This window comes from Cibotium barometz, chromosome 9, assembly GCF_041138505.1.
Source record: "Cibotium barometz isolate CiBa-2024 chromosome 9, ASM4113850v1, whole genome shotgun sequence".
Classification (NCBI taxonomy): domain Eukaryota; kingdom Viridiplantae; phylum Streptophyta; class Polypodiopsida; order Cyatheales; family Cibotiaceae; genus Cibotium; species Cibotium barometz.
The window spans coordinates 50,365,595-50,388,554 of record NC_141054.1 but is presented as its reverse complement, the minus strand read 5'-3'; the positions used below and the strand labels follow the sequence as shown (position 1 = coordinate 50,388,554).

The following is a 22,960-nucleotide window of genomic DNA, read 5'->3' as shown; positions in this document are numbered from 1 at the left end:
ACAGGACGAGGAGAAGAAACCAGAGACTGAAAGTATGCATCAAACCTCTCTGGAAGTTTGGAGAGTAACCGAATAGCCATATCCTCTGTGGAGATGTCCTTGCCACAAACAGCAAGCTCGTCCCGGAAAGCAGATGAAAGATGGAAACACAGAAACTGATAAGTTCATAAGTTGCTTTTCCAATGCCAAAATCCGACCCGGAGACTTTTTTTTTTTTTTCGAGAAAAGATCCTTTCATTAGTTATATAAAAACGCCCGTAGGGCTACAAAAGATCTCTCCTGCTCCTAAGAGAGAGAAGAGCAGTGAATACATAATGGCAGCCCGGGAGACTCTCCCTAGGTGCTGCAAAATACAAGCATTAGTGTAAAGAACTGAGCGGCTAAATCATACAATAGGGGGGGGAAAGAGCCAAACAGGTGGCCTGTAGTGCCAACTGGGGGATCCCGTGTGTAAGGTGTAGAACGGGCCACAGCGCCAAGTGGTGTGAATGGCCTGGCGCTGTAAGATCGCCTCATCCGAGTCTCCCCGGATGCGGTCGTACTGTCCTCGCAGGGTGTGGATCAACTCCTGCCAAATCCCCCGTACAGTCTCTGCTGGTGGCTCCAATCTCCCCTCAAAGGCCGTAAAGCACCGGGCCCTCCAGGTGAACCAGATGGTGAGGCTGCTGAGGAGCTCCCATCGTAAATCCCTCTCCTGTGTCCAGCTGGCGGACGAGAAATCCGGTGTTGGAACCAGGCGAGGCTGGCCCCTAATAAATCTGATGGCCTGACTGCCCTGCTCCATCTCATAGCCCATAGCAGGCCCTGACGAAGTCGACCAAGCAGCGGCACCCCACGTAAACACACCCTCTGGAGAGAGGGGGGCCAGAATACGCAGCATCCGCAGCCAAATCTGTTGTGCCTGAGGGCAGTCCCAAAGGCAATGTCTCTGTGTCTCCATAGGGTGGCCGCATCGGATGCAGGCCGCCGGAAGACCGCTGTAAACAAGCCAAGTGCCAACTGCTGAGCCCCTGTGGGCGACCAGCCATTGAAAAGCCGAGATCCTGCGGGCCTGCCGACTAGCCCAGAGCCGAGCCCAGAAATCCTCCAGGAACTCCTGTGAGAGTCCCTGCAATCGCCAATGCCCCGCTGCCGCTGGAGAGACCGTCCTCCTCGCCGTCAAAATATGCCGTCCCAGCCGAACAGTATACTGGAAAAAGGTGATCTCTGTGGCCTCAAGGGATGCATAAGGATCATGCCACTCGTACTCCCCGGGGTCCCACTGTAGCCGGGCCAAGGGGCGCGCTGCATATGCCCATATGCGCCAATCCGGGAGCACATCAGCAGGGTCGGGGTCAATATGCCACTTCCGAGAAGCGGCAGCCACTACCCGAATCCTCTGAAAGGTGCACTCTGCAACCAAAGGCGACTCCACCTCCACTCTCTGGAGTCTGCCCTCATCCTGAATCTCATAGTAGAGGCATCTGCCATCCTCAGTGCTAGCTCTGACAGCAATCAGGATCTCCAACTGTGTAAAGGCTCCCATCCACCGTGGGGCCACTGGCTCGAGAGGTGTGAACCACTCCTCTGTGAGTGCCTCCTGTATATCATCCCTCATAATCAACCCCCCTCTGAAGTGACTCAGCCTCTCCACCTGGATCTCCTCTGGTAGACTGCAGAAAGCCTGCCAGTCTCCAAAACTACGAGCTGGGCCTGCCGCTAAAGGTCCCCAGGCTAGATGAGGCCGAGAACCCAGCATATGACCCTGCTCCGTACGAACCGCTGGGCTCCAGATGAGCGGCTGCCTGGCCCGCTCCTCAACACAAGAAGGAGGCCGCTGAGAGAGCCCCGGTCTCAGCAGCTCCCAAGCTCTCAGGATACTCAAAGCAAATCTGTCCTCCCATCCTCTACTGAGGCCTGTCCTCCTCATCTCTATGAAGATCCAGCGAATCTCTGGTGCCCAAGTACCCCCTGCAGGGGGCGCCCGAGCCTGCAGTCGCTGCAAGAGGAGCTCTTTCCAAGGCTTAGCGCCTGGAAGCAACCCCCGAACAATAAGCTTCCCCAATAAGGCTCTACTCTGATCGACTGGATCTATAATGCCCAAACCGCCCTGAGCCAGCGGAAGTGTAATAACTGCCCATGCAACCTTTGCCCGAGCTGGCTGACCGTCCCGCCCAGACCACAGAAAGTTCCTGATCAGCCTCTGTACCTGGCTGATGCAAGAGCTCGAGAAAATCCAGCAAGACGTAATGTACCACATGGTCGCTAACAGCACCTGATTTGCCACCACCACCCTCCCAGCCAAGGATAGTCGAGCTGTACTCCAATACAATAGCTTCTTCCGAATGCTCAGAAGAAGCGGGGCAATCTGCTGCTCAGGTGACAAATTGAGGCCAATCTGGCATCCCAAATACCGCACTGCTGTGCCTGGAGGAACCCATCTAAAACCGGGGTCCGGGCTCCATGCCGGAGTGGGAGCACTACTGATCCAAAAGGCCACTGTCTTGCGCCAATTGATCAATGCTCCCGAAGCTGCACTAAAAACCTGCAGCGACTGCTCAGCCCGAATAAGATTGGCCTCTTGGCCATGCAAAAATAAGCCCGTGTCGTCTGCAAACTCAGCATGAAGCAAATCCTCCCCCCGGACTCGGAGCTGAAGTCCTCTCAAACCAACCTCCTCTGCCGTCAAATACATACTCATAGCCTCCGCAAAGAAGAGAAAAAGGAAAGGGGCGAGAGGACACCCCTGACGGACTGATCTGGTCAGCTCAAAACTCGGCCCCCGTCCTCCTGCAATCAGCACCTGGCTGCGAGCTGTGGAATACAGAGCTGCCACCCCTCTGATCCATCCTGGCTCAAAGCCCAGGCGAAGCATAGTGCCCTCTAAGAATCCCCAATCTACTCTATCGTATGCCTTCTCAAAATCGAGAAGCATCACGACCAAGTCCTCTCCAAGAAATCTAGCTCGGGCTGTCGCCTCCCAGAAAGTAAAGATGTTGTCAAGGATACTGCGCTCCTTGACAAATCCTGTCTGAGTAGCATGAATCAACTCCCCCAGGAAGGGCTGGATCCTCAAACTCAAGGCCTTTGCTAAGACCTTGTAGACAGTATTGAGGATCGTAATAGGCCTCCAATGCCGAATGTCATCTAATACTCCCTCCCCCTTGGGGATAAGATAGATCAAGCCCTCTGAAAAGCTCTGCGGCATCACCCCAGTGTCCAAAACATGCTGAAAGCCCCTGCGGAGGCCTGGCCCCAAAAGGTCCCAATAGCGCATAAAAAAGGCTGGCGTCAGTCCGTCCTCCCCTGGGCAACTATGTCGCGGCAGGACCCTCAAGGCCTCGGCAAGCTCAATCTCTGACAGAGGCGCACCTAGAACTGTACGCATATGGTCTGTGACCCTCCTCTGCACATGGGCCCACACAGTCTGTCTGCAAACATCTCGATCCTCAGTGGCAGGCTCCGCTGAAAGCAGGTCACTATAAAATGCAGTGGCAATGGCTCTGATCTCCCCGAGCTCAGTAGCTACCGATCCATCCGGTCTACCAAGCTGGCGGACTCCTGCTCGCGCATGACGGGGTCCAGTGATCTCAAAAAACTCCCCAGTCACTCTATCACCAAGCTGCGTCCACTGAGAGGCCTGACGACGATAGTAAAACTCATGTCTCTGCTCCTCTACCTCTCTAACCTCCTGGCGTGCCTGGCTCAGCTGGGACGCCACCCACTCGCATGCAGGCTGCTGCTCCTGAAGGCGTTGTAGCGAAGCAAGGCTGCGTCTCAGCCGTTGCTCCCGCTCGCGAATCTCTCCCAGTCGTGTCAAAGCTGCAGCGTGTAGAAAAGAGCTAAGATCAATGAGTCCCTGGGCACACTGGCCCGCTGCATCCTGGTCAGAGCACTGACTATCATGCCAGATCCTCTCAATGTCCTCAGCGAGACTGGGATCTGCAAGTACCCTCTCTGGGATCCTCAACTGCAAGCTGGGCTCCCATGTCTCCTCCTCCAATGTCAATATAACTGGCGCATGATCTGAAAATGAGGTGCCAGCGAGAATGCCGACGGAGCCCCCTCGCTCCCCTAACCAGTCGCCCACATAAAAGCGATCAATCCGTGATAGATTAGTCCCTCCCTGCCGGCGATCCGACCGAGAGAAACTAAGACTGTCCTGAGACCGGGAGAAAGCCCCATGCTGCCATGCATCAGTGATCCTCAGTGACATGCAAAACCGGTCCCAAGCTGCAAGCTCCGTGCTGTGCACTGTAACATGACTGCCTCCCACCCTATCTGCCGGGTCCTCAAGCATGTTGAAGTCTCCCCCAACACACCAATGTGCGGCCTCTGGCAATGCATCTGTGACCTGAGTCCAGAACTCTGCTCTGGCACTAGCATGATTGGGCGCATAGATGTTGAGCACACCCAATAGCTCATCATGCATCCTCAGAATGACATACTGTGCTCTACCAGGCACAATGATCCCTCGATCCACAATGGCCTGCCGCCATGCATCTGCAATAACCATGCATACTCCTCCTTGTCCACCCAAAGGACCAAACCCTGCAGACCAAAAAGTGTCCCATCTACCAGGCATCACCGAACCATATCTCCGGATCCTGCTCTCACCCAAGTGGTGCTCCTGCATCATCAAAATGTCAATGCTGCCACCAACCAGGCATCTCTGAAGCTCCTGCCTCAAGCAACCTCGATAGCGTATAAAGTGTGCTCCGCCAAGGCCCTGTACATTCCATGAGATGATCCTCATGGATGCCCTGCTGAGGTGGATGCTGTCTCAGCCGTACGGCGGGCCTTCGCAAGCGGCTTGGATGGAGAGTAGTCCCCATCCGAACGGCAGCGAATCTGCCCACCCGGTGTACTGCAAGAATCCCGGATCAGGCGCCAGTGGTTGTGGCCCATGGCGACTGCCTCCTGCTCTGACAGAGAAACCTCGTGTATACTCACATATCCAGGGTCGCGTGCCAAGTCTGCCACTATGCGCACGACCAAATGCCGAATCCCTGAGGTATCCACACTCCCAGGATCCAAGAAAAAATGAGCCAACTCCCAAAGTCGGCCTATCACATCTGTCACCTCCAGATCGCTCATGTGGTGAGAAAACTCAACTGCCTGAGTCTTCAAAGTGCTGAGAGCGAGCTCAAGAGTCCACTCCCGATCACAAGGTCCACATAGAGGGAACGAGAAGGCCACCGCTGAGTCTAGTGCCTCCTCCCCGCGGGCCGGAGGTATCACTACATGAACTCGAATGGGTGCTGGCTCATGGGGGCCCTCTGCTCCAAAAAGCCGTGTGAAGGTATAATCAAAGGCCTCCGAACGCTGTCTAATGCCAAGGCGACTCAGCCGACTGCGGATAGATGAAATCCGTGAGGCCCTAATCGGCATAGGTCTCCTCTGTGATGCTCGAGCGAGGTCAGTGCTCAACGCTCTCCGGACTACAGGTGAGCGCCAGGGAACTGCCAGGGTCTCCCGGGAAGGTGAGGCGGGCGGAGGGGGAGGAGGGGGAGGCGAGGGAGGTGGAGAGGGAGCCGCTGCCGAAACCGGAGCGGGGGCGGGAGGAGGCGATGGTGGAAGCGAGGCGGTGGGAGGGGACGGGGGTGGGGGGGGTGAAGGAGGGGGAGCTGGCATCTCCTGGTCCTCGGTCGCTGCAGGGGTCTCCTCCTGAAGGGGAGCAAAGCTGTTCCTCACGGGAACCCAGTGAGGCTGAGACTGTGGCTGCTGCTGCAGCGGTCTCTGGGCGTGCTGCTGTGGCTGTCTCCCTCGGCGGCGCCCCTGTCCAGGCTGCCGCTCCGAGGTCTCTGTGGCCTGAGCAGGTGTCCCGGAGGCAGCCTGCCGAGCCGAATCTGTGGGCGGGCCATCAGTAGCTTGCTGCTGTGGTGAGGGTCGAGGTCTCCTGCGAGGGCAGGCCTTGGCCAGATGACCGACCTGCTTGCAAATGAAGCACTGGTTCGGGAGCCCCGAGAACTCCACTCTCTGATCTATCCACCCCCCCCTATCCTAGGTAGCTGAATGACCTTAGGAAGGGAGGAGATGTCAGACACCAACACTCTGACCGAAGGTAGCCCAGCTGCTCTGGCCACCACTGAAGCTGCTGAGGGGCCCGTCTCTAGTACCGAGCCCACCAGTTCTCCGAGCCTGGAGAGGAGCGGAAGATACTCCCGGCGGAGACCAGGGAAACAAACTGTAATATGGAAGAGGCGCTCTCCCTGCTCCGCTGCTGCTGCTGGGTCAAATCCATGCTGCCAAGGTCTGAAGAAAGCCCGAGCACCCCTGATGTCCAGAGGACTCATGGCAAGGACCTTGGCAACGCTCTGGGCGGCCTCGAACTCGATCTGATAATGGCCCCGGCCCAGGAGCTGTACATCCAGGATCTTGCCCACATCTGCAAGAAGGCGAGCCTGAAGAAGATCCCTGATCTCCCCTCTGCTGGGGCGAGTGCCGACTATACGGCAGATGGTGTAGTGAGCCTGGAGGCGTTCCACCTCTGTGGTTAGGCTCGCTTCCTCTTCCGGCGAAAGAGAAAGCCTGATGGGGATGTCCTCGGGGGCGGGCGAGGGGGCTGCGGATGAGTCCCTCTGAGGCGAGGCGGGAGGAGTCTCCATCAGAGTCTGAAGCTCAGGCGAAGGCGAGGCGAAAGCGGAAAACCTGCAAGAAACGGGCTGCACACAAAGAGGCGGAAGACCGGATGAAAATGAAGAAAAAACAAAACCCCCTAGGGGTGAAAAACGAAGGAGAAGCCCTGAGGGGGGGGCGGCAACAACGCGAAAGGGAGGGGGGGGGGCGGGGCGCTGTTGAAGGGAGGCGGGCGCGAACAGGCGAAGAGGTGGGGGGGCGAACATGCGACAAAGGGAGAGGGGGCGAACAGACGAAGAGGCTAGGCGGGGGTGACCAGATGGCGAGGAGGGGGGAGGCGCAGCAGCGAGGAAGGAGGGGGCGCAACGGCGAGAAGAAGGGAGCGAAGGCAGGCGGGGGGTGGAAGGAAGGGACGCGAGGGAGGGAAAGCGAAGGGCGCGCAGTGCAGGGTGACTCGGAGACTTAATCTCATAGAGATCTGCAAAAGCCTTCCAAACTTCATGTGCAGCATCTGCTGTAGGCACATGAGAGAGAACAGCATCTTGACAGTTCAACATCAGGAAGGAGAAAACACGTCGATCATTCGACTGCCAAATATCAATCTGTGCCTGAGTCACACCACCGGAAGCAAGGGTGGGAGGGGTGGCATTGGCTGGTGTAACAAGCCAATCCTAGAGATCCACGCCACGCAAGGCCGATTTCACCTTCACCTTCCGTAGGGTGTAGTTGGAACCATCCAACTTGGCAGACTCTGCAAAAATATGAAGAGAAGTGGGAGCAGCCATCACAAAAGCTTGGGCTCAATCTCAAGAAATGCACAAACTCTGAAGAAAAGGTGTCCTCCACAGGTACCAAGAGTGCCACCAAAGCCTGCAACACCACAAGCCCCCTCTGCAAAGGGAAAGGGCCACTGGAGAGGAAAACGCAGCAGTGAACAAGTGCTGTCCTGTAGAAAACAGGCCGCCTGCAGTCCAATCTCCAAGTGGGTAATGAAACGCTGATCAACAAGAGCCAGACGGCTGAATCGGTGTAGCCAATCTGAAGAAAAAACGACCAGCAGAGTTGAAAACTTGAGAGATGTGTGGCAAGAAACCCACTTAAGGGGTTTATAAAGATAGCCCCAAAAGCTAAAAATCTCCAAAAGCTAGGCTTAGCTTTTGCTTTGCTTTTTTGTTTATATATATATATATATATATATATATATATATATATATATATATATATATATATATATGGATATATATATTTTATACTCTTAAAAAAAATAAACACTTTGAAACCTTGGAGGAGTTTTTAAATCTTAAAAAAAAAATTTAAACTAAAAAAAAAAACGAAAGCCTAAAAAAAAACGTATGCTTTCCTTGTTTTTTTTTCTCCTTCCTCCTGAAATAGCCGCCGGTTGGAGCTGCCGTCTGCTGACGTCACCCTGCTACCGTCGCCAACCACTGCCGGCGCCTGATGTGCTGACGGCGTCTGTGCGTCGCCGATATCTGCGCGCCATCCTGTGCCTGCGCCTGCCTGCGTGGGCCTGGGCGCCGGCCTGGCCTGGCCTGGGCGCTCGCTTGGCTTGGCCTGGGTGCTGCCTGGGCTGGCTGCGCAAGCCTGGCTGCCTGGCTTGGCAGGCCTGGCCGCCTGGCTACGCAGGCCTAGGCGCCTGCCAGCCGACTGGCCCTGGCCGCCTATGCACTGGTGCCCTCAACCACCAGCAGCACCCGGCCATCCGCATGTGTCCGTAGCACTCGGCCAACCAACGCGAATTTGCAATCCAGCACTTCTCTCGCTCTCTCTCTCTTTCGAACCAGAGAAGCAACGAACATGCTTTTTTTTTTTCTGTTTTCTCTCTACGGTAATGCGACTGTCTTTCCTCTTCTTTGCAAGGCAAACGACCCTACCATCTACCATCCCCATCAACATGGGTCTCTTTGATGAAGAAAAAACACATACTATTCTGAAAACAGCAGTATGCACAGAAAAAACAGCAAGCTTTTTAACACATACCTTTCTTCGACCTCATCTACTCTACCTACCGACTTGCTCGTTCACGAGGTATGCTCTGATACCACTGTCAAATCCCCACGGATCCCCTCGTGATCGTCCTTGGTTCGAGACTCGAGTCCTGCAAACAAAACAAACAAACAAACAAACAAGGGGGTGCAGGCCTGACTCACCTCCCAACCATGACAGTTGTGGGCAAGCCCACAGACTTGGCTGTCCCCACCGAGCCATGAGCTGAGCTAACTAGGATGACGTACCGACCAATCTCCTGTTCGTGACGTCCCATACCGCCACCACGAAGTTGCCCTCGCGAGCCTCGAAATTGCTGCCGGCCTCGACTGCATAAAGCAGGTGCACGTCTGCACTAGATCCAGGCTCCAAGACCATAGAGCTCTCACAAACTCGCGAGACTCTATATATCCCAATAACTAACCTTGGCCACCCTTTTATAGGCTCTTGGCCGGTCATCGAGCGTCCACACTTGGGCGCCCGCTCGTCCATACTTGGGTGCCCGCCCGTTAGTATATCCCTAACTCAGCTCGTCAATCAGCCTGCCTAGTTCCAAGCTTCCCCAAGCCTCGAAACTAGTCTTGCGTGCGTGTAGCACACGGTAGATACACATTGTGCACATGACAGCAACCTTGCTCTCTTGTGTGCTGTCCCATCTCTCTCTCTCTCTCTCTCTCCATCCATGTCTATGCTACCACACACCATGGGTTGATCTCTCCACCTCTCTTTCCACTCTCTCCTCTTGGGCATGGCATTGTGAAAGGTTATTTAGGTCTTTTAGTGTGTACACAATAGGTGTGAACCACCTCTTATTAAGGGACAAAAGATAGGGCCCTAGTGCCTATAAAAGCATTGTACACGGTGGAAGTCTTGTTGTCAATAGTTCATTCATCATTGTGTTGTGCAATCTTGCTCTCTTGTGTGCTTTCTCTCTCTCTCTCTCTCTCTCTCTCTCTCTCTCTCTCTCTCTCTCCCCCCCCCCCCCAATCCATCCATGTCTATGCTCCCACACACCATGGCTTTATCTTTCCACCTCTCTTTCCACTCTCACTCGTCTTCGGCCCTGCACCATGAATTCTAATAAATTTTTCATCTGCGTGTGATTCATTGCAGGACTTTGGAATAAAATATAATACCGAAAATGGAGGACCAGCCTTGGAAGCACTTACAGATAAGATTTATGCAATAACCAAGACAATCAATGATTATCACATAGCTGATGGCATCCCAGACGTATGTGTATTCCTACACCATTGGGTTTTGGTTTCGTACTATCGATTACATGAATCATTATGTAGGTAAACTTTGAAGGAAGGGAAAGTTGTCAATGTCAGCTGGTGCATGGCTCTGCAGGTGGACATTGCCAAGTGTGGAACATCTACCTTCAGTGGTCCTGATGGTCCATTTAGTGTAGTTGTGTTTGACCCGACCGAGGACTATGTGAAGTTGATGAAGTGAGTTTTGTGCTTAAAAAGACTTGAGATCTAATCAAAGAAAATATTCTAATGTTATTTTTCTCTTAATTGAAGATTTTGACTGTTTTGGGAAGATTAACGAAGCTTCACTTTCTTTTGCAGGACTATTTTTGATTTTGAAGCGATCAAAAAATTGCTTTCTCGGTCAGATTTCTCTTTCTGGTAGGCTGATTTGATTCTGCTGAATCTTTTTTCTTGCCATGCTTATGACGATACTCCCTTGCAGTAGTGAGACAGGGTACTTATAAGTTGTTGGCTTGCTTGCCTTGCCATTGGCCACAGTTATGATGCTCTACATGGAGTGGCAGGAATCTATGCACAAAAAATCTTTGTGCAGGAATTGTCTGCTAACCCAAGCTTTTTGATAAACTGCACTCCAAAGGTGCTTGGAATTGCCCCTTTCCCTTGATCTAGCTTCCCTTTTTTCCCCAAACACATAGAGTGGCAGCTGTTTATCCTGTACTAATCATGACTGATGAAAGAATTCAGGAAGACTTTGGTGGGGGTCACCCTGATCCCAATTTGACATATGCAAAGGAGTTGGTTCAACGTATGGGTTTGGGTAAGACAGCACCTGCAGATGAGCCACCTGTATTTGGTGCAGCAGCAGATGGTGATGCGGATAGAAACATGATTCTTGGAAGAAGGTGAGATTGTTCGTTGTTCTTGTTTTCTGTTATTGAGTTTGCTTGTGTATGTGTGCACGCTCTTTAGTGCTATTCTTCATCATGGCTTAGTCTGTCCTTTACCGTGGAAAAGTGTTCAAGACATTCAGTATGATGGTTTACCCATGAAGATTCCTCTACTAAGATGGACGTATCTTAGTGGTGGAAAAGTGTTAAGACATTCAGTATGATGGTTTATCCATGAAGATTTCTCTACTAAGATGGACATATCTTTATGTATTAACCTGCATCTACTCTTGGGTGCTGACAACATGAGTGGGATGCCTGTAGCATATAGTCATGTGATTTGAAGCTTTGTGAGTAGACTCGCATGAAGATAAGATTGCACTTCGGGTTTTGCTTAGTTTGGGAAAGAACCTTGACTGGTACATGCATGTATGTAAGTGTGCATGCATGGATGCATGGTCGCGTGTGTGTTATGCCTTCAGCCGTCAGTTCTTCTTTAATGCTAGCTCTCAGCAGCAGGAAAGTCTGTTGCGAGACAATTGTTGTCTAACTTTGGGATTTCTTTTTAGATTTTTCGTGACACCATCCGATTCTGTAGCCATCATTGCAGCGAATGCGGTCGATGCTATCCCGTACTTCAAGGCTGGTTTAAAAGGTGTTGCAAGGTGAGAAGCTAGGATGTAGAGTCTGCAAATCAAATCTATGGCTGGAATGAAATTATAGATTCATACTAGTGGTGTGCTATTATCAGGAGTATGCCCACTTCTGCTGCATTGGATGTGGTAGCCAAAGCTTTGAAGCTCAAGTTCTTTGAGGTATGGGTCTGCCACAGCTTAGGGTGGCACAATCTTCATCTTGAAGAATTTTTGATATTGGATATGTAAGATATTTTTGGTATGGATAGGTTCCGACCGGATGGAAGTTTTTTGGGAATCTAATGGACGCAGGCATGTGTTCGGTTTGTGGTGAAGAGAGTTTTGGGACAGGTCTGTATTCTAAAATGCTGTGTTGAAGCATTACCTGGTGTGTTTTGAAGGCCTTAATTGATGTGGTGATTAACCTTCAGGGTCAGATCATATAAGGGAGAAGGATGGAGTGTGGGCGGTCTTAGCATGGTTGTCAATTCTTGCCCACAAGAACAAAGATGTCCCTGCAAATGGCAAGCTAGTGACTGTGGAAGACATTGTTCGTCAGCATTGGGTTACTTATGGGCGGCACTTCTATACACGATACGATTACGAGGTAAGTGGTCTTTAACTTCATGGAGTTGGGCTGCATTATAGTAGGAAAGCACTACCTCGAATGTTCGGTTTGGTTTCCTCCTTGCTTGGGCTAAGTCAAGCATATGTATACTTGGTTCGTGTCATAGAATGTAGATGCAGGTGCAGCCAAAGACCTGATGGCCCATTTGGTGAGTCTGCAATCGTCCATCCCGGATGTGAACAGGTGACGATTTGTCAGTTTTGTTGTTCAATTCAATCAATTTTCACCAATCAATTTGTTTGGAAATAATCAGTTAGAGCTCTATGAGTGATGATGTGGTATGTGAGCTTGACATGGTGTGTGAGTGAAGGTTTTCATGCTTGTGAAGAGTGTCAACACTCACGCTCATAGGTTACTCACACCTATGAATGAATGACAATCAGAAGTTTTTAACTGAAACAGGATCATAAAGGAGACAAATGCAGAAGTTGCTGGTATTGCAAAGGCAGACGAGTTCGAGTACAAGGACCCTGTTGATGGGTCTGTATCGAAGCATCAGGGTATACGGTTCTTGTTCGAAGACGGGTCTCGGCTGGTGAGGAGAAAATGCCTAATATAGTTGTGTTTTCTTATCAGCTTCTGTTAGGCTGGCTTCACAAAGCTCCTTATTGCTTGGGCCCTCTTTAGTAACGAGGGGCGTACTAAGGCTGCCCTCAACCTGGACACAACTAGCACAGGAGCAGCTCGTCCAGGCGGGTGCTGTGAAGTTTGAAATGCTTGTCTTTTTCGTTTTTAAGGTAAAAAACTGCTTTATTCGTTTATTTTAACCATGCTATAGGTTTTTCGACTCTCTGGCACTGGATCCGAGGGAGCAACTATTCGGCTTTACATTGAGCAATACCAGTCTGACCCTTCAAAGACAGGAATCGAGTCCCAAGTTGCCCTTGCTCCCCTTGTAAGAGAGCTACATGCTCTTTCCTTCTCCTTTATTTGATCTTTTGGGTGCTTTTTATATCATGCAGCATTATGCAAGGTAGCACAATTCACCCATCAAGGGGTGCCCTACATTGCAGCTGGATGGGCAAGATTGCCCATCTAACTCCCCGCCTGCATCGCATGGGCAGGGAAGGTTGTGCATCCAGCCTTATGTTGTATGTAGCCATTTGATTGGACATATATTGGCATTGATTTGTATGCAGGTGGAGATAGCATTAAAACTGTCGAAGATGGAGGCCTTCACTGGGCGTTCTAGTCCGACCGTTATCACATGAGCCTCACAAATACATACCTAATAATGTAGTCTCCAAATAGATTGCTAACTTTGTCTTGGGCAAAGAGGATAAGGTGAAGCTTAGTTTAGTTGTCATCACCATGCGGCGTATTTCTAAAGTGGGTTTTTTTTTGCATTGTTGAGATCTGTGTTAAGACAAGGTCCAATAGCGCTTCTCCTAGTGCATGGGAAGTATTAGAACTGTGAATGATTTCAACAATGGAATGTCATGTTAGATGATGCACCAGCGCAGGCGTTTTTGAGTGTTGAACCTTTTTATAATAGCTTACAAGGAGGTGGTTTGATTCTATTAATAAAGGTCAAAGTTTTGAAGGCTTGGAACGATTTACTGTTGACTATCTTGTTCAATTCATGTAGGCACAAAGGTTTATGTTGAACTCCCATTCTAGAATGCTGTTCATTAGCTTGCATAGGTTACCGTTCTATTAAGCTTTCATTATCTTGTATATCATACTGTGGAGATGATCAGAGGTCTTAATGCCACTATTATTGTCAATAATTAACGTTAAGGGGGGGATGAATTATTGTTTTTGTTGATTTAGCTGGCCAATTGGTTTTGGATATGGAGAAAATGAAAGTTGATGACTTTTGAGATGGAAGTAGATGAAAGAAGACCTTGGCCATGCTTTCACCAGTACATTTTAGAACATTTGATAAATCCCGAGTTTTTTCAGTCACATTTTTAAGAATCACATAGCTGCTGACTTATTCATATGCATGTGATGGTTTGTTTCAGTAAATTTCTTCTTTTAAGTATAATAAATGCTGCCATCAATCTAACTTTGAAATCTAATGCAAGTGACCACTAGATTTTCCATGAGATATATGGAGCTATTCATTTTCTTTTGAAGCAAAATGAAGTACTTTTAGTGAATATAATAATGTTAAAATGGATTTCATGAGGTACTAAAAACTTCATGATCTTTTGAATATTGAGTGCAAGAGACCATGCATTCTGGTAAATCATGGTGTGATGTTCCTTGTAGCTGCTTCTTATTGGCCAAATTAATACATACGCTTGATGGATTAAGTGGAATCACTATTTAAATACATGCACATGTAAACTAGTTTTCTTAATTTTTGCCTTTTATAAGTCAAAACAATTAGTGAGGTCCCAACCCACTTGCCCTTGGATTCACAACCACTTGACATGCGTGGGTTGCTTCCACTTGGGTCTCTGAATTTTGTTACCAAGCCTAAGGGAGCAACACATAGCATAGAACTTGCATGGACATGATTTCAAAACCTTAAATATCATTGATTCCATTCATTCTCATTACAGAAAAGAACACAACTAAGTAGGGAAAGCTAGAACAAGAATGCAAATATTATATATTTTGTACAATATGCTCATGCAAGGTTTCTACAAGAACTTTGAATCATTATATAAGCTCGAGAAGGAAAGCACTGAACTCATCCAGCCCACGCCATCGAAGGCTAGTATGTCGGCCACACTCCCTTTAATCTTGTTTTATTCCATGATGCTTTGATTGTGGGGTTGATCGAGCCTAGGAGCATTGTTACCAGGGGGCCACCTTGCCTAAGAGCCTCTCACCAGTGAGCGTGTTCACTCCTAGGTCGCTTATCATGACCCCACCCTCGCCAAACTAGAGGACTCGAGTCAAGGCTGGTTAGACCACCCTAAACTTGTCACTTTCCAACGACGAGTGCAAACTTCCTCATTACTATTGTTATCATGTCGGGTGACTCTGGTTTCTATTCTTATAATCAGTCTTAATATATGTTCTTTGAGATAACAATTTTGCGAAGACATTATTGTAATATTTTAAAACCATCATAAGCTTTAGTATTCTTTCCATGCAAAAGAGATTCTCTTGGTATTTTGACATATTCATTTTCATTCCTCTTTAGCTCACCCACTCAGCTATTCCACTTCAAAAGAGTAGCTTATGTGATTAAACAAGTACTTTTAACACCATAACTTGTAGATTAATTCTAAGAATGAACAATCAAAACCTCAATTTAAGAGAAGACAATCTTTTACTCATGCATAAGGTTTTTACTAATAAGAAAATGAAAGCTCTTTTTAATCTCTTATACGTTTAAAACCCCCACTTCTCTCAAAGTACAATAATAGAAAAATCATAGCTTGCACTATGTCCAAAATACAAGGATAATTTAAGCTTGCTTAATTCCATTTTAATTACAAGTGGAAAACATTCTTTAACTATTTAAGAAGTATCAAAACTCTTAACATTAATTAAGAAGATTGGAGATAATCCATCAAAAAGAGTAGATAATCATTGTTTTATGATATGAGTTTATGAGTGAATATGGCTACAAACCTTAAAAGAGATGCTTAAGATTCTTAATAATTAAGAGATCATAAGAAAAGAGGAAAATCTGTATGAGAGAAATTCTCACAAGCAGCCTCGCATTAGCAAGAAATTTATTAGATTATAGCTTATCCATACAATTTCATTTCTCTAATTGCTCCAATCATTACACATCATTTTAAATCTTAAATTACTTTATTTTTCTTAACTCAATTTAGGAGAAAGAGCTCTTTTAAAAGTTGAGAGAAAAAGAGAGAGAAGAGGAAGAAAGCTCTAAGAATTAGCTTCCTAGGGCACTTTGCAACAATCCACATCACATTAGAAGCATATCTAAAACATAGAGAAAGATTAGTTAATGTTTAATTATTAAAATTTAACTAAAAACTAGAATTTGTACTTATAGCACACACAACTTTACTTTGGGAGAGTAGGACATGGTTCTCTAGCTCTAGAAATAACTCCAAAGGCATCTGGGAGTGAGGGGGGGGGGTAGTAGGAGGCAATAGGCAGCAAGAGGGAAACTTGGTTTTGAGAAAAAGAAATCACTACGGAGTAGGGAAGTAGACACATTTTTCAGCCATGAGGATAGAATGAGAAGCATCTAGACATGCCAAAACAAGCACGAGAATGGTGGGTGGTGCTCTCGCAAGGAATGAGGATGACAGGGAGAGAGGTGAGAAACATTTTGTCCATTCTAGAACGAGGTATGGGGGACACATGGTTGAGAACATGTAAGCAGCTCTCCCTTAAGCAGACCCCTTATTAATAATATTGAATTGACTAATTGAATGGTCATTTACATGGTTGAGAACATGTAAGCAGCTCTCCCTTAAGCAGACCCCTTATTAATAATATTGAATTGACTAATTGAATGGTCATTTACATTGGCCACTAAGAGTAATGTACCTTGCAAAGCTTGAAATCAAGATTTATTAGCATAACTCTCGAGAATGGCTTGCTTAAGAAATTTTCTAGCTCTTTACCAAGTAAAAAATATTCCTGTCTAATATTTATTACATCATTGCCCTATAAAATTCAAAACATATATATTATAATCTATCTCCAAGTCTCAAAATTAAGAAGTATCATTATATCTCCATATAATGCCCATCTTAAGAATTCTTTTAACTGCTATCCAGGGAAAATTCACAAGTTTAATTTTTACAACATAAGTGTCATGTAAAAGAAAATGTCTGATATCATTAGTTTCGAGAGCTATTCTCAACTCGAGAAATGGGGATAAGGGTGACAAATATTATCAGCCTTTTTCTTCTAATGGTAAGTGCCGCGAGCTTGTTCACCCCCAGGCCGCTTATCTTGACCCCACATGCTAAATTGGAGGACTCAAGTCACAAGCCCTAGACTCGCCACTTTCCATGACGAGCATGAAATTCCTTGTTATCCTTGTTAATCATGTCGGTAGACTTTGGTTCCAATCATTATTATTAGTCTTAATACACGTTCTTTGAGATAACAATTGTGGGAAGACATCATTTTCATTTTCATTTTCATTCCTCTTTAACTCACCCACTTAGCTATTCCACCTCAAAAGACTAGCTTTTGTGATTAAACAAGCATTCTTAAGACCATAACTTGTAGATTAATTCTAAGAAGAAACAATCAAGACCTAAATTTAAGAGAAGATAGTATTTTTACTCACGCACACCAAGATTTTTGCTAATAAAAGGAAATGAAAGCTCTCTTTAGTCTCTCACATTCTCGCAAAATCCTTGCTTCTCTCGTAGTATAATGATGGGAAAACCATAGCTTGCACTATGCCCAAAATATAAGGATAATTTAACCCCACTTAATCCCATTTTAATTAGAAGTGTAAAACATCCCATTTTAATTAGAAGTGTAAAACATCCCATTTTAATTAGAAGTGTAAAACATCCTTTTACTATTTAAAAAGTATCAAACTCTAATCTTCTTACAAACCATGAAAGAGATATTTAAAGAGATACTTAAGATTCTTAATAAGAAATCATAAGGAAAGAGGATAATATTTACGAGACAAATTCTCATAAGTAGCCTAGCATTAGCAGAAAATTGATTAGAGCATAGCTCACATCCATACGATTTCATTCTCTAATTACCCTAATCATTATGTATAATTTCTAATCTTAATTAATTGATTTCCCTTGACTCAAATTAAGAGAAAGAGCTCTCTAATTCAAAAATTAAGAGAAAAAAAGAGAGCAGAGGAAGAAAGCTCCAAAAATTCACTTTCCAAGGACTCTCTAAAACACTTCACATCGCATTAGAAGCATACTTAAACCCTAGGGAAGATTAATTAATGAAATTTAGCTAAAAACCAAAAATTTTATTTCCAACACACACATAACTTGACTTTGGGAGAGCAGGATGTGGTCCTCTAGCTCTAGAAACAACTCCAAAAGCCATTGGGAGTAAACTTGGGGGTAGTAGTAGGAGGCAATAGGCAACAAGAGGGAGGGAAAATTGGTAATGACAAAAAGCAACCACTAGGGAGCATGGGATTAGGCACATTTTTCAACTAATGAGGATAGAATGAGAAGCATCGGGACAAACCAAATTCGACAAGAGAATGGTGGGTGGTGGTCTCCCAACAAGGAATGTGGATGGAAGGAGGTGCGGTGAGGAATGAGGATGGTAGGAGGTGCAGTGAGAAGCATCCTAGCCATTCTAGAATGAAGTATGGGGGACACATAACTGAGAACGGGTAATTAATTGAAGTAGGCCCCTTATTAATAAGGTCTAATTAAGAGTAATATTTTTCTAATTTTAAAAAATGATTTATCTAAAATTTCACACTTCACACCATTGCCTTGTAAAATATAGAAAATATATTTACTACACCATTGCCTTGTAAAATATAGAAAATATATATTATTATTTATCTCTGAGTCTCGAAATTAAGAAGTATTATTTCATTTTAATATAATGCCCAACTTAAGAATTCTTGTAGCCTGCTACCTAAGCAAAATTCTCAAGTCATTTTTTATAACATAAGCCTCTAAAGAAAATGATTGATATCACTAGTTTTGGAGAGGGAGGGACCTTACACATTCTAGATTATTTTCTTGTATAGGCCTTCTCTCTCTCTCTCTCTCTCTCTCTCTCTCTCTCTCTCTCTCTCTCTCTCTCTCTCTCTCTCTCAAAATACAATCCTACATCTAATTTTAAATTACATGGTGAACTTTGTTGACATTATGATATCGTTTGATATAATTTTCTCAATGGTGGTTAAGGATACTTTTATTACTTTAGAGGTAATAAAAGAAGAAACTGTAAAGAGAATTTGGTATGTTTTATAGTGTAAATATATATGCAAAAGGTACTTGAAACAATGGAGAATAACTTAGGTAGGTAGATACATAGTGGAGAAAATGATTCGATTTTGAACCTTTTTTAAATTTATCCATACACCATTCTTCTTTTAGTTAGAATGGACTTTGAGACCTTGATGGCTTTTCCATTAAATTATAAGAAAGAGGTAGATAAGAGGTGTCTACTTGTAAACTTAGATAATATTAACAAAAAAAAGCATTCATGTTAAACAAAAAGCATACTACTCTCTTCTTTCAAGAGGACTTTCCAGCAGATTGCTACACACCAAAGAAATTAGCTTGTTCCCCCTCCTCCTCGTCTTCCTCTTTAAAATAATCAATCTTCTAATCTAGCTACATGTATCAATTGTTAACATAGTACTCTCTTCTTTCAAGAGGATTTTCAAGCAGATTGCTACACACCAACATAATGTTCCCCCTCTTCCTCGCCTTCCTCTTCAACATAATCAATCTACTAGGAGCTACATGTATCAATGCAAAAGTAACTTTCTCTTCCATTATTCTTCTTTTTTTCCCTTCTCACTCTTTTTCTTTGTGTTCTTCTTTGCCTAGCTTACCATAACCTCAACCCACTTTAATTTTAAATTTCCTTGGAATTTTTTTCCTTTATTTTAAAATATAATATCCACCCTTGCATTCATAAATTATGAACCTTAAAACGAAAAAGGGACATACTAAACAAGTACTACTATGAATCCTTAAAAATGGTAGTGACACTTTGTAGCAACATCATAGCCTAAAAATCTCACTTTTGAAAACCCCCCATACCAAACAATTACTACTAGGAATTATAAAAAATGGCAGTGACACTTTGTAGCAACATTAGAGCCTAAAAATCTTACTTTTTGGAAAACTCCATAGCATTGCAAAGCATATTTCAAGTGTCACAAGGGATATGTTTGAAAAAATGAGTGCTGCTTTTAGATAGGACTTTTTTATTTTTGTAAAAGAAGTTTTTTTTTGCTCTTTTCTTGCATTCTCTCTCTCTCTGAGCATCAAGGTGATGGTCTTGTGAGAGAATACATTAAACCAAAAGTTACAACCAAAGTTGAGGCAAAAGAATGAAGAGAGTTGAAGTCCCTTTAGATCTATGTGGGGAGATTTACCTAATGCATGGTACATGGATGGAGATGAGGAGGGGTACTTAGGTGAGTAACTACATGAAGAAGTACTGATTGGGGGGGCTAGTATTCGCATCAGTTTCAAGACAATAATAATCATGCATAATAATCACTTATCATTACGAAAATGATAAGATTAGGAACCTAAAACAATCAAATAAACTTAAGGGTACCAAGCTATGGATTCGTGAGTTCCTAAGATATGGAGTAAAAGAACACAGAATTAGCCAAGGTAATAAATAAACTCATTATGCATGTGCATTTTTGTACCTCCATAACTCCTTACATCAAGCTCTATGTACTATCTTACATGATTGTAAATGGCTATTGTGTGTGTGTGTGTGTGTGAGAGAGAGAGAGAGAGAGAGAGAGAGAGAGAGATTTCATAGGAGATTGTGATCATGTTGCTTCTCTTCTTGAGTGAAGAGTACTACGGTAGTATCTTGTGGAGCCCGCTGTACCTCTAGACACTACCTCCACAAGGTACTACCTCTAGGTAGTTGCTTGCGGAGCCTGCTCTGCCTCTAGACACTACCTCTAGGTAAGGATGGCATGACAAACTTTATTGAGTTTGACATCTATCGAGAAAACCTTGTCCACTGAAAAGCTTTGAGGGTGCTTGCGATAATTCATGAGTGTTTATAAGACTATGTCTAGTGTGAGATTATGGGGGAGAATGAGGCAAGGAGGAGAAGGCCATGCGTGAAAATATCATGGAAATTTTATAGTTGTTCGAGGGGCATGTTACCCAATTCAAAATTGCTATAAATTCAAATTTAAATAGAAAAAGGATTTGCTTAAAAAAGATCAAATATTATCGATAAATACAAGCGTGTTGTAATCTATGAGTCAGTCTTAAATTTAGGTCTTGTAGTGTCATTAGGATTGACACTACATGGCCATTTTCTAGCATTGATATATGATACTTTGAAGACACTCTAAACATATTGGAGATCATGAATTTTCTTTTTCTAATAAAGAAAGAAATCAAGCTTCATTCTTTGTATTGTAAAATGGTTCAATAATACACTGAACAAGCTGTGCAAGCTTGCATGAGAGCATTGCCAAAAAGTTTGCAAGGGATAGGTGAGGGGAACCCATGGTACATCGATTCAAAGAAAAAAATGGGGATAAAGTTTTTGAAAAAGAGCATTTAGAACTTAACATGGAACTAATGTTTTGGGCTTGTGTAGGCTACGATCTTGATTTTTTTAAAAAAAAAAAGTAGGAATGGGGTAGTTTTCGCTTGAAATGAAATGTTAAAAGAAGGTGAATATTATGTTACCCTTTTAACATTATGTTCATTTTGAGGCATTCCTACTTTTCAAATTATCATTATAATTGGTAACATAATCATGCTTTGAAACTTCCCATGTTCCTCTCTCTCTCTCTCTCTCTCTCTCTCTCATGTGTGTGTGTGTGTGTGTGTGTGCATGCATGCAAGTATGTATGTATGGGGTAGTTTTCCCTTGAAATGAAATGAAATGTTAAAGTGTTAATATTATCATACTTTGAAGCTTTCTCTCTCTCTCTCTCTCTCTCTCTCTCTCTCTCTCTCTTTCTTATATAAAGCTATATACATATGCATGCATGTATGTATGGGTGCTAAAATTGGAAAAAAGTAGGGCATAGTTTTTCCTTGAAATGAAATGAAATAAAATGTTAAAATGTTAATATTATCATACTTTGAAACTTCTCTCTCTCTCTCTCTCTTCCTCTCTTATATAAAGCTATATATATATATATATATATAGATATATATATATATATATATATTTGTGTGTATGTATGGATGAAGGGCATTAATACTTATTATAAGATAATCTATAACAATATATTCTACTTTTATATATCATATTATCGTACATGTAGGATTAATCTACATACTATATCTACGTTCTAAGTTCTTTCTAAAATTTAGAAAGCAAATCTAATTGTTACACACATATAATTCGAATAGCAGGCAAACACACAATTTCAATATAATATGTGTAATGAGAGCATACTAACTATATGATTTAAATACGTTGGTTAGGATGGCAAATGTAATGTAATATAATAAATTTACTATAATGTGATGTATGAATGGGCGGATTGGCAGATTGTTGACCAAGGCGTTGATAACAAGAAAAAGAAAAGGGGGGTTGGAGTCTTGTACGCAATTTGATGAAAGAGCCAAAAGAGAATTATTGGTGGTGGTCGCCCAAACTAAAAGTGCATTTTTCTTGCTACTAAAAAATAAATAAAAGGTAGGGACCCTTTGCATGATTGAATGCCAAACGTGGCTGCTTAGTAGCCAAGAGCTGCTTCACTGTAGTTGTAGAAGTTTTCTTCTTTTCTCTCTCTCTCTCTCTCTCTCTCTCTCTCTCTCTCTCTCTTTCTCTTTTGGTTTTCTAATCCTGGTGCTTGGATTGACAACTTTTTCCAATTTTAGTTTCCCCCCACTTTATTTTGCTTGATGTTACCTCAAAACCTCCAAAAATAGCTAAACTAATAATAAAGTCTTTTTAAAGAGAGGTGTGTGTGTGTGTGTGTGTTAGGGTTCAAACTCATGCCGGGAGCAACCCCAGGAACTCTTCTTACCAAACCTTCTATAAATCCTTTTCACCACACGCGTCGAAGAGCAAATTGTAAATTTTGAACAATCCCTTCATACTTTCACTAGATTATAAATAAACCTTAAAATGATATGAGTAAACTTTGGCCAGGGCCTCTCTCAACTTTTTGTAAAGGTGATTTATAGGTAATATTATATATATACATACCTATTCCCCCCCCCCCCCCCCCCCCAAAAAAAAGAACCTTAGGAGGTTTATTTTTTTGGGGCAAGATTTTTTCCAAAATACTACTTGGCTCCAAAACCTATCTTTTCCCAAACCCACTTGAACCATATGGCATGCACTCAAAGAGTTTATTTTTTTCACTATAACCTCAAAATTTTTTCATTAAAATTTGTATTATACAATTTTCAATTTCTTACACATGTTCATACTTGTTGACCACTCCATGTCTTGGACATGGGCACGATGTAAGGAAAAGATGATACAACC

At 44.4% G+C, this 22,960-nt stretch overlaps 1 protein-coding gene across 4 annotated transcripts in view; it reads left to right on the top strand.

The window, feature by feature from the left end:
• The window catches only part of LOC147635673 (putative phosphoglucomutase, cytoplasmic 1), a 44,469-nt gene extending 30,994 nt beyond the window's left edge, over window positions 1-13,475 (top strand). For all 4 annotated transcript variants that reach the window (XM_086803077.1, XM_086803078.1, XM_086803076.1 and 1 more), the window contains 13 exons: window positions 9,676-9,795; window positions 9,916-10,016; window positions 10,140-10,199; window positions 10,320-10,419; window positions 10,527-10,684; window positions 11,239-11,334; window positions 11,421-11,484; window positions 11,574-11,655; window positions 11,736-11,911; window positions 12,039-12,115; window positions 12,335-12,467; window positions 12,711-12,827; window positions 13,072-13,475. In XM_086803077.1, coding sequence (XP_086659203.1) covers window positions 9,676-9,795; window positions 9,916-10,016; window positions 10,140-10,199; window positions 10,320-10,419; window positions 10,527-10,684; window positions 11,239-11,334; window positions 11,421-11,484; window positions 11,574-11,655; window positions 11,736-11,911; window positions 12,039-12,115; window positions 12,335-12,467; window positions 12,711-12,827; window positions 13,072-13,143 — 1,356 coding nt within the window. In that variant the 3' untranslated portion in view covers window positions 13,144-13,475. The remainder of the gene's footprint in view (window positions 1-9,675; window positions 9,796-9,915; window positions 10,017-10,139; window positions 10,200-10,319; window positions 10,420-10,526; window positions 10,685-11,238; window positions 11,335-11,420; window positions 11,485-11,573; window positions 11,656-11,735; window positions 11,912-12,038; window positions 12,116-12,334; window positions 12,468-12,710; window positions 12,828-13,071) is intronic.
• The last annotated feature ends 9,485 nt before the right edge of the window (window positions 13,476-22,960 follow it).